This window comes from Pundamilia nyererei, unplaced genomic scaffold (assembly GCF_000239375.1).
Source record: "Pundamilia nyererei isolate P.nyererei 1_Seehausen unplaced genomic scaffold, PunNye1.0 scaffold00001, whole genome shotgun sequence".
Classification (NCBI taxonomy): Eukaryota; Metazoa; Chordata; class Actinopteri; order Cichliformes; family Cichlidae; genus Pundamilia; species Pundamilia nyererei.
This window is the reverse complement of record NW_005187402.1, coordinates 8,530,688-8,541,142: the sequence shown is the minus strand read 5'-3', so window position 1 is coordinate 8,541,142 and position 10,455 is coordinate 8,530,688. Positions and strand designations below refer to the sequence as shown.

The window sequence follows — 10,455 nt, the reverse complement described above, 5'->3', positions numbered from 1 at the left end:
AGTAACAGTGCATCATATCAAAAATGTGTCACATTGACATCTCGGAGCCTCCCTGTGAGGTGAACTGCTCAGAGTTTGTTTGCTTGGTGGAAGTTGTGCTGGGAGGCTGTCAGAGCTCATCTTGGCTGGGGTGACATGTGCTCAGGCACCCTTGCACTATCACGAACTACATCTCCTCTTTCCTGATGCTTATCAGGTCCCCCAGGCGTTTTATAAAGAAGAAGCCTAGCTTTGTTTACCATTTGTTCTTCCTCATTGCACAGTCTCCCCAATCTTTAAATCATTTAGGGTCTAAAGGGCGATGCCCAGAGCTTTAAATGTCCTAGTCTGATAGGCATATGAATGCAATGGTTAGAAATAGTTAATAAACAGTCGTGTTTGACAAAGATCTGCCAAAAAGCTATGAGAGAATGTTTTTCAAACAACAAGACATGCTTTGTTGCATTAACAAATAAAAACCCATTGTGATATACTTGCTTTCCCCCCTCATTTCTTCAATTATAACTGGAAGAAAAGCTTCCAAAATTTGTTCCACCGCGTCATTGCTCAGAAGATGAACCCAAGGGTGAAACAGCATCACGGTGAATTAATAAGCCAGTGAAACTGAGGCTGAGATGCTCACTCAGGCTGAAGAAGAAATACGAGGTTTGAGTTAGACTGAAACTGAAATGTGTTTTGGAATTGGCACCTGCCCCAGTTTTAATACTCTTGTGTCACTACCATCCAAATAAGAGCATTAAGTCTTTGGTAATTGATCCATAAAACAGCTTCTGTTTAAACCTAAAATTAGATTAAGGATTCTATTGAATGAAAATAAAACCTTGAGGCTTTTCTATCATTATTACTGTATTTAAGACCCCAAAGACACTGTGGCCATAGAAAATACATTTATTTCATTATCACCATGGTGCTGACATACTCGTAATTATTCTGTGCAAATAGGCAGTGAGTCATTCTCGTACACGTGATATACACAAGCTGGGACTTGGCTTTAAAAGTAGGTCCCTCACCCAAAGAGTATCGGACCTTAAGTGTTCGTGAAAGATTTTGAGAATTTAAGAAAATAATTTTCACAGCTGGCCACTATATACAATCTGAATGTTCCCAGTAATTTGTTCTTTCTGCACTTTTTCCTCCCAGTTTGTTAATCTGTCTTGAAACTCACTATTGAACACAGAATACTTATAATTATACAATCGATGTTTGTTCTCAACAGGAGTGCAAAGTGTCCAGCAAGCTGGAAGGAATATGATGGCAGCAGTGTCCTCACCAAACACAAATGCATCTTTACAACATGAAAAAGAAACAGATCCTGAAAAGGCACTCTGTGAATCACAGGACACATCCACGTTCCCGGTAAAAGTTCATACATCTATCTCCGCCACATTATTGTTTGTTATAGCTGGTGAAGGCTTGCTCTTCAGTCCCTCTGTGGCACATCTTGAAGTTTCCGTGAGGAGCAAACGAGGAACGCAAAGAGCGAGGAGAATGGTCTTGTACTCTTTGCGGAAATTTTGGTTGAGCAGTCCATATATGATGGCATTGAGGCAGCTGTTGAAGTACGCCATAAAGTAGCTTGTGACAAAAAGCCACTCGGGTATGTTGGGTGCAACCTTCGGAGGATTTATGGCTACAGCCAGGCCTATGAGGTTCAGTGGGGCCCAGCACACGGCAAACAAGACAAACACCATAAACATAGTCAGGAAGTTCCTCACATCACTAGGTTTCAGTTTGGTCCTTTGCTCTGGTTTAACTCGGTGTTTCACCTGAATGACGAGCACCCATATCCTCATGTAGCAGTAGGACACCACCAGCAGAGGGATCAGAAAATGAATAATCACCACGGAGATAGTATAGTATGAGCTAACGGTCTGAGCAAAGGTGCAGGAGTAGATGCGAGGGTCGTACTGCAGTGAGCCGACGAAGAAGTTGGGAATAGTGGCAATGGCGGTGAGTAGCCAAGTAAGACCCAGGTAGCAGAGCGTGTTCCTCAGGCTATACAGACGATCGTAGTGGAGACTGTGGCAGATGTAGCAGTAGCGATTGATGGCGATAGCCGTGATGTTGAAAATGGAGCCGATAACACTGAGGCCCATGATGAAGCCGCTGACCTGGCAGTGCAGGTCACCCATAGTCCAGTCATTGTGAAAGATGGCTGTCAGGACCAGTGGATAGGGGTACAGCGCCACCACCAGGTCTGCCACAGACAAACTCACCACAAAGATGTTGCCTAAAGAAAAAGAAAAAAAAGGAGGTTATGAAAACTGACAAAATGTGACCAAAAGAGAAGGTAAAATATGCAGGATCATGTTTGTAACTTTGCTTATTGGGACAGTGGAGGCTTGACTGTGACTTTCCCTTGATTAATAATGTGTTTCATTAGTAAACAGGGTTTTTCTCCTTAATCTAACCATGTAGTTTTAGCATTTTAGCCAAACAAAGAGTGATAGAAAAGGTCAAATTCACAACCAAAGTCAAATAAAAGTGCAAAAAAGCAGCGATACATGCATCTGGTTTTTGCACATTCCCCATGTTAGGAAACCTAGCTAGAGAGGTATCCAGGTGCACTGGGAGTTAATGCTTAAGGGGTATAACCCTTCATGCATGAAAACATGATCCTGATGTTAGTATTTCATGAGCTGGGAGCAGGAATCTCTACATCCTTTTCATACTACATTATTTTTTACTGCCCCAATCTGGATCCAGGCCCATACTGAATTCTCTGTGTATGCTAATGCTGCTAGGTGTAGACGAGCGGTCTAAATGGGTCCAGCTGGAAAAATATTTTAACTACTAGGAAGCTGATTGCTGTGAAATTTTTCACACTGCAATATTTCCTAATTGGCACTTATTGGTCATTATATTAGGCACACCTGTTCATATGCTCATAAATATAAATATATGGTCAATGGCAGCAACTACATCTACACATTTAGACATGGTCAAGAAAGCTGCTGACGTTCAAGCATCAGAATGGAAAAGAAAGGCAATTTTTTGATGGTGTTGGTGTAGTGGTGTGGGGAATTATTTCTTGACACACTTAGTGCCCTTTAGTGCCAACTGAAAATCATCAAAATACCACAGCCTACCTGATTATCGTTGCTAGCCATGTCTTTCTCGTTATGAGCACAGTGTGCCATCTTCCAAAGGCTGCTCCCAGCCATAACGTTCCATGTCACAAAGCTCAAGTCATCTCAACTGGTCACTAGAGCTCAATCCAGCAAAGCACCTTTGTGGAACAGGGGATTTCTATCCTGAATCTGTGGCGCTATCATGTCAATATGAACTAAAATCTCTAAAACTAAAATGTTTCCAGAACCTTGTTGAATCTATGCCACAAAGCATTAAAGCAATTCTTAAGACAAAATAGGGTCCAAAGCTGTACTAGCAAGACATTCCCTACTGTATATAGTTTTTATTTTAACAAATATTCGGTGAATTCTCTGGATATTCATGTCCCTTGCAAAGACAAATTATAACTGACTTTTCATGGAGCCCCATCATCAGCTCAACCTATTTTGTCCTGTACTTTGATTAAACCCAGATTTAGTCAATTTAGCTAGTGTGAGCAAAAGGTTATCTCCCTATGGGCAGGTCCATCCCAATAATATGCTCTTCGCAGTATAATAATGCTTCCTCGCTCCTGGGAAAATGCAGTCACATACTTAGAACGCAGTTAAAGTACATATCAACAAGGACGCGGGTGGTTTCGGGGTCCGATTACATCCAAACAAGCCCCCATCCTCCCGAGGTCAGAGCTGATTCTGGTGTGACACTGGATCTCCTCAGATGACATGAGTTATAGAAAATGACATGTGATGTTGTTACAGTGCAGCTGTTCTGGGTGGGGAAGAATAAAGCAATAAATCAAATTGTAAAGTCAGATAAGAAGACAGATAAGAACAAGATACGCTGGCGCCATAACGCAATTGTGTTGGTTTTGCAAAATAGGGATTAACCTTGTGTGAGGTTAGAGTAAATGTGCAATATGTTAAGGACAACATAAAGCTGTTGTTTTGCAGATCGAGTTGGTCCATCTTTTTTAGAGATTAAGCGCTTTACTGTATGTTAAAATGCTGAGTGACAACTTATGAAGCCAGAATGTAAAAGGAGCAAAGCTCTTGCTTGCTCAGGCAACAGCTGAAACAACAGCGCTGGAAGTGGATTTGAAACATATGTGGCCATCAATCCGCATTCAGGTCCTGTTGTAATCTCTGCACGCCAACATGGCTGCATTATGTTGTTTAGCAACCGGTCTAATTTCATTTCACTCCTGGAACTTTATTCAAACGGTGTGCTAACGAAGCAGACAAAACAAACAGGGGCACAGAACATTTAAAGTTTCATGAAGAAGAAAATCAGATGGTTGATTTCACCATTTCCCGCCGATCTGGAGTTTTTACAGACAAGTCAATTTTCCAAGTCACTAAAACGGCACCAGCCGTCGCTCAAGCCTGCTGGGACAAAAATCTTCTTCATCCTTGAGTCAGCTCAGTGGGCAAATCTGTCAGATTGCATTTGTGATGCTCCCAGTGCTCGCTCTGTGCTCTTGTCATTGTGCAGAGGTTTGATTCCTCGTTGACATCACACGGCTCCTCTGTGTGTGTGTGTGTGTGTGTGTGTGTGTGTGTGTGTGTGTGTGTGTGTGTGTGTGTGTGTGCGTCGGCTGGACGGGGCACGGTCCGGCCAGCTCACTCTGGCTGAACCCTCTTACTCGCTTATCATCAGGAGGATGAGGTAAGTGCTAAAACACCGCTGAGAGGATCGCTGTGGAGCGGCCAGATGACTGTCTCTGTTTTGTTGGCATCGATTATTCAAACCCTGGACGAACCATTACCTCTCTACCTCGGTTTAATTAACCGACTTGGCCGGCGATGATGCTCATGACACCCAAACTCACAGCACTCAAGACCGCTCTGTCAAACAGAGATGTTCACACACGGATGCGAGAACGGAGTCGACGTCTTTGGGAGCTATAATTACCAAGTGTTGAATAGACCTTAACCTGAATGCTGATTGGTTACAGGCCATTAGGGACAGCTGACACGCAGCCTTCGACTTGTCCTACACCGCTCGCTCTGCAGTGATCTGATTTTGCACTATGCGCGCACAAAAAACTTGTGAAACAAGCGAAATGTTGCATCAGATTAACTGAGACTTCTGTCCCGAGAAAGCCGCGCAACCGCCCAGTGAATTTCCCCAGTGTGAGACTCTGTCATATTTTTCTGGTGAATGAAACATAAATTGAAACAGCGCATCACAGGGCACAGTGTCAGAGAGAAACTGGATATTTGTCATCGCTTCGTTCCAACCTGGCGGTTCAGAGTAGTAAAACAACGTGGGAAATAAAACAAAAAATATATATATTTATTTTTTTTAAAAAGAGAGTGTGTGTATGTGTCTGGGGCGGGGGGGGGGGGGGGGGGAGTTTTCTTTGATTGGTATAAAATTGAGTGGGCAAACGCAAGCAAACAAACCGCAAGACAAAAGGGCTGCCGGTCGATTTGGTTTTCAATCTCACTGCTACGCATGTGAATCTCTGGGGTGCGTGTTCCTATTTCAAATCCACCATCTGTACCCCATCACTCTCACTGCTCATACTGGAAACTTGATTTACTAAGCTTTAATTCACCCGACTATATTTATACACCTTCTGAGGAATTCACCAAGACATGCAGAAGGGTTTGGCAGTGCCTGAATCCATCTGAACGTCAGCAACGCAAGGCTTATTACTGCCAGAGCATACCCCGAATATAATTGCATTCATCTTAGTAAGTCGTAATCATAAATAAGCAAGAATAACCTTTTGGCAAGGACACGGGCGCTGATGAATTAGTAGTGGCGACTTCGTGACCTCGTTTTCGTGAGGCTTTTCTGGCCAGAGAGGCCCCAGAATGAAACTTAACATTAAACTGACATGAGCTGCCTTTTGGTGATACAGCCCGCTATGAGCCTGGTCAAAACCATCATCATCATCATCATCATCGCCAGAGCCCATCTACCAATCACAGGCCGTATGTCTGAGATAGGAAAAAACGCAGCAGCCTGGAGTTGAAAAGGGCATAAAAGAGGATCACTGGTACACAAACATCGTCCAGTGCAACAGGATTTCAAGGTAGGGTGAAAAGTGGTCATTTTAAAGAAGCCTCTTCCTGTCCGAGATGGATGAGCTGCAAATATGAGATTACATTTCCAGGTGTGGCTTAGCAAGATGATTAAAATAATCTACGGTAACAATGCCCCACGACCATGCTGGAAAACTTAATATCATCTGCTCGGGGGGCATGTTTAATGGAGCGTGCTAAGTGATATTCTCCGTGGATCTGTGCTGTCAATTTGAATTGGGTTCTGGTTTGAGTCACTCAAGTCCACTGACTCAATTAAACCCACCCACCCCTACTCCTGTGGACGCTGAAGTGTCTAGGTTTTATTCATGACTGTGGAGCAGCTGAGGAGGGTGCAATGCATGATTTAACAAAAACTCAAGTCCATCTTCAACTCTCACAACACCCCGCCCCCCCCGCCACACACACACCCCACACGACCTAGAGTTCGCACGGCACGGCAGGGCGCAAACTACACGCGCATGCGCAGCGTGGGATCTCTTCCTCCACCTACTTCCCTCTCATCCTTTTCTTTTTCCAACCCTCTTTCTCTCTCGCTCTCTCTCTTTCTGTCTGTGCCGCACTACTCTTTCTCTCTCCCGAAAGCATTTTGTGAGTGTATTTTTAGTATGGTTAACCCCCAGTGGAGAAGCGTAGTGTTAACACCCCATTGACAGTCCTATAAGTGCCATGCTGTACACTTTGAGGATCTGGTGGATACGCCCTGTTACATTTGCGCACTTTGAAAGACCCCCTGGAAACCTGATACAAATGAAACATAAGGTACCAGATCTCGCCCCCAAGATGTTTCAGCACTTAGAATGTGAACCTCGTGCTTCCATGTACGTGACTGTTTGTTTTTTGTTTTTGGGTGTGTGTTGAGGGGTTAAATGGTGAAGAGTGTGTGTGTGTGTGTGGGTGTGAGGGTGGGGGGGGGGGTATATCGAGGAAGCGTGCAAAGCGAGTGTGTTGAAATGAAACAGAGCGGAAAGGTCCTGCTGCTGCGAGGAAGCGAACCAGCTGTCTGAATAATGTGTAATGGAGAGATGAGATAGGATGTTTTCAGCACCCCGCCTGACACATCTATATCTGAGTGCGTGCTTTTATATATGTATGTAAACCTTAAACTTACACTCCTTGCGAGGCCTAAAGAGTGACGCTGCATGAAATCGTATATGCAGGCCCTGCGCAAACAAGCAAACAAGAAGGGGCCCGTGTATAAAGCTACAGCTGTTCTTTAGCTGTATCCATGCTTCCCTTTTGGAAACTGTACAATTAAACATTCATACAAAGCGAGCCAAACCTATAAATAGCTTGTTAAGAACAGAGAGGAGATTGTTGATAGGCTAACGGCAGCAACAATTTCAGTCACTTAAGGACACACGTGGGAAAAAAAAAGCAAAGCGATAGCAGGATGGGCTCTGAGCTTCCACTGGAGTTTCAGGTTTCTATTCATACATGCGAACAAACCGAGCAGCACAACTGTGGGGAGGACTCGCGTGTGACTAGATATGTCAGCAAGCCCAATTAGAGCAGGGGAACACCGGCGCGAGGTCTGTAATCAGTGCAATGCGCATGGTCCACCAGCCCAAGGTGGACTCTTGAACAGGCCATTTAGTCCTGGCCTGTTGTTTGAGATCAGTGGACTGTGCCATTATTTATTTATTTGTCTTTGCCAAGCAGATAATCAAATTATTCTCTGGGATCCTCAACTTCTTGCCAAAATGGCTTTGGGCTGCTGTAAAACGGGTATGTTATGTAATGTATTTGAAATTGTAATTAAAGCCTTGTTATCCCCAACACTGACCTAATCCCGCTGCCTCATTAGCATGCTCCATTAGCATTTTGTTGTGATCGCAAGGTTTACTGTGTTTTTTCGCTCGGGCTCAGAGGGCGTCCTTCGCTTTACTTTGAGCTGCGGAGCTGCTGGGTATAATTGCCTGGGTGCACGCTGCTTTCTCCTCCAGACCTTTAAGTTCAAAAACAGCAGAGTATCAGATGCACCGCGTGCGTTGCTCTCTGATATGTAGTCAGCCTCTGCAGGACATCTCGATGTTCTATTCTGCACTTTTTATTTTTAGTAGGGAAAAAATCACGAGATCCGGTCAATCAAAGCAAAATAGGCTCCTGTGTCCACGCATCTGTTGCACAGCTGCCTCTCATGCCATAAACTCTGTAGGGTTTCAGGATCTTTACTGCTCAGTCTGTCCTGTGGCTGAGGAGGTGGGTCGATTACTGCTCATGTGTTTCTATGCCACACAATATTGGCTACTATACAGCTTTTACAAGTTTATTTACCGAGAGACACGACAAACTAGTAATGACTGCCAACATTTACTAACAAGAGACTGTTATTTGTCATCCAAGAAAAAAGTGGGAGCAAATCATGAGAATATCTCTGCATATCATCTTTTCCTTTCCAAGAAGAAGGATGTACTAGTTTTTTGAAAAGTTTCTTATTCTGGCTGATTAATGACGGGGGAACTAAACCCTGCTCCTCCAGTGGTTAGATGAAAAGGCACCTTGAAGAATATTGGTGCGCAAAACATAAAATGCAACTCATTTATGAAAACAGATAGTAGGAGACAAACAGCACCAGTCACTGGAAATGACAGTGGCTTCTCAGTGGCCATTAGAAACTGCAGGCTACAAGATAAAAGGGACAGCTGAAAGATAATGCTACTATTGCCAATGAGGAGAAGGGACACAAAGGTAGCCATGATAAATGTCAACTTTACCTTCTCTCTGCTGTCTGAACATTTCAAATGTAGCCCACAAAGGATGAGGAGGAGGGTTGTGTGTGGCATGAACTGTGTGCAAAGCAACAAAGAAACCATACAACGGCGTCTCTCACCTTGGCTGCTCATCGACACCTGATATAAGGAGGGATGTGATTTATCAGGGATGGAGAAACCAGCAAGGTTACAGCCAAATGGAGGGGAGAGTGTGTGCCATTATTTATGAAGAGATATGAAGGCAGGCAGGCAGGCATGCAAGGCTGTGGAAACTCTGTCACAGTGAGGCTGGAGGTCCACTTCAGATAGCAGTTTGATTGTCATACAAGAGGGAGGGGGTGTCACAGGCCACACAGTGCATTACATAATTTTAGTTATGAGTGAAGGCAGGAAAGAAAGCTCACTGAGAGAGAAGTTGTTTTGCCTTGCTTGATAAATTCAGCTGGTAAAGAATTCACATGGGTTCTCTTATTTTGAATAGTTAGCATCAATATAAGGAATAACTTCCTGCAATCCTCTGTGCGTCTCACCTGGGTTCCGTAGCTTTTTGTTCCTGTACACGGACAGGATGACGAGGACGTTTCCCAGGATGTCTACCACGATGGTGAAGATCAGCACGCTGGCCAGCGCAGTGGACACTCCGGCCGAGGTAGCGCTCAGCCCGCAGTCGCTCTCATTCCGCAAACAGCTCGAACCGTTCACATTCTTCTCCTCTACATCCATCTCCTCCACCACCTCCTCAGGATGCAGCTGCCATGGTGGGCTTACAAGTGTTCAGATGAAAATTTGAAATTAAGAAGAAGAAGAAGAAGCACAAACCAAAAAGGCAAAATGACTTCACGGGAGGGTGTCTTGAACTTATTTGCGCATGAAACCACACTCCTCTGACTGTGGAGTACTAGGAGGCTCAGAGGACGCGAGTCCTGACATGATCTTTAGAATAGTCACACGCTTTGCCCATCCTAGGGGAAGTATGAAGTGAGAAAGGTTGGGAAAGCTCGAGTTTCACGGCGGCTCTGAGTGCGGTCAGTCACACAGGCTCCTGCTGCGCGCCGCTCCATTCTGACAGGGTAGCTCTTCCAGGAGGCATGTGAGCGCTGTCCTGTGCGTAATGGAAATCCGAGGATGCAAAAGCGTGCGCGCACAGAGCAACACGGAGTCTGATGGCTCTGAGAGCACTGTGAGCAACACAACCTGCGTTCAACTTAAATACCGAAGCTCATCACTTAAAAAAATAAAAATAAAAAAATCTGCCAGAATAAAGACTGGGGTCTGTTTGAAAATCTATAAATATACTCTGCCTCCTTAACCGCTGTGGTGTGCCATTCTTGCTGAATAACAACTCGTGTGATCCAAATGGAGACGCGGGCTGTGGAGAATCGTGGCCAGGGCAGTGCTGCTTATTTTCTAATCTGAAAACACGAGGAACTGTGACTAGCATATTCATCGTGGAGCCAATGTGACACATGATTTGTAAGAGCCTTTATTGTGAGAGCATCCAGAGGATCGAGAGAACATCCATGTGCATGGAAATGGCGCCTTCATGTGTCCAGAAGACATTCTTACAGTCAGATGCATACAGAGAAACAGAAGCTAATGATTTCATAATATATATA

At 44.4% G+C, this 10,455-nt stretch overlaps 1 protein-coding gene across 1 annotated transcript; it reads right to left on the bottom strand.

Annotated features, from left to right (window-relative positions):
* Positions 1-875: 875 nt before the first annotated feature.
* Positions 876-10,220, bottom strand: LOC102198178 (melatonin receptor type 1B-like). Its single transcript, XM_005719693.1, has 2 exons — positions 9,370-10,220; positions 876-2,230 (listed from the first exon to the last, which is right to left on the bottom strand). Exons 1-2 carry the CDS (start codon positions 9,560-9,562, stop codon positions 1,365-1,367), a joined length of 1,059 nt encoding a protein of 352 aa, XP_005719750.1. The 5' UTR covers positions 9,563-10,220; the 3' UTR covers positions 876-1,364.
* Positions 10,221-10,455: the final 235 nt, after the last annotated feature.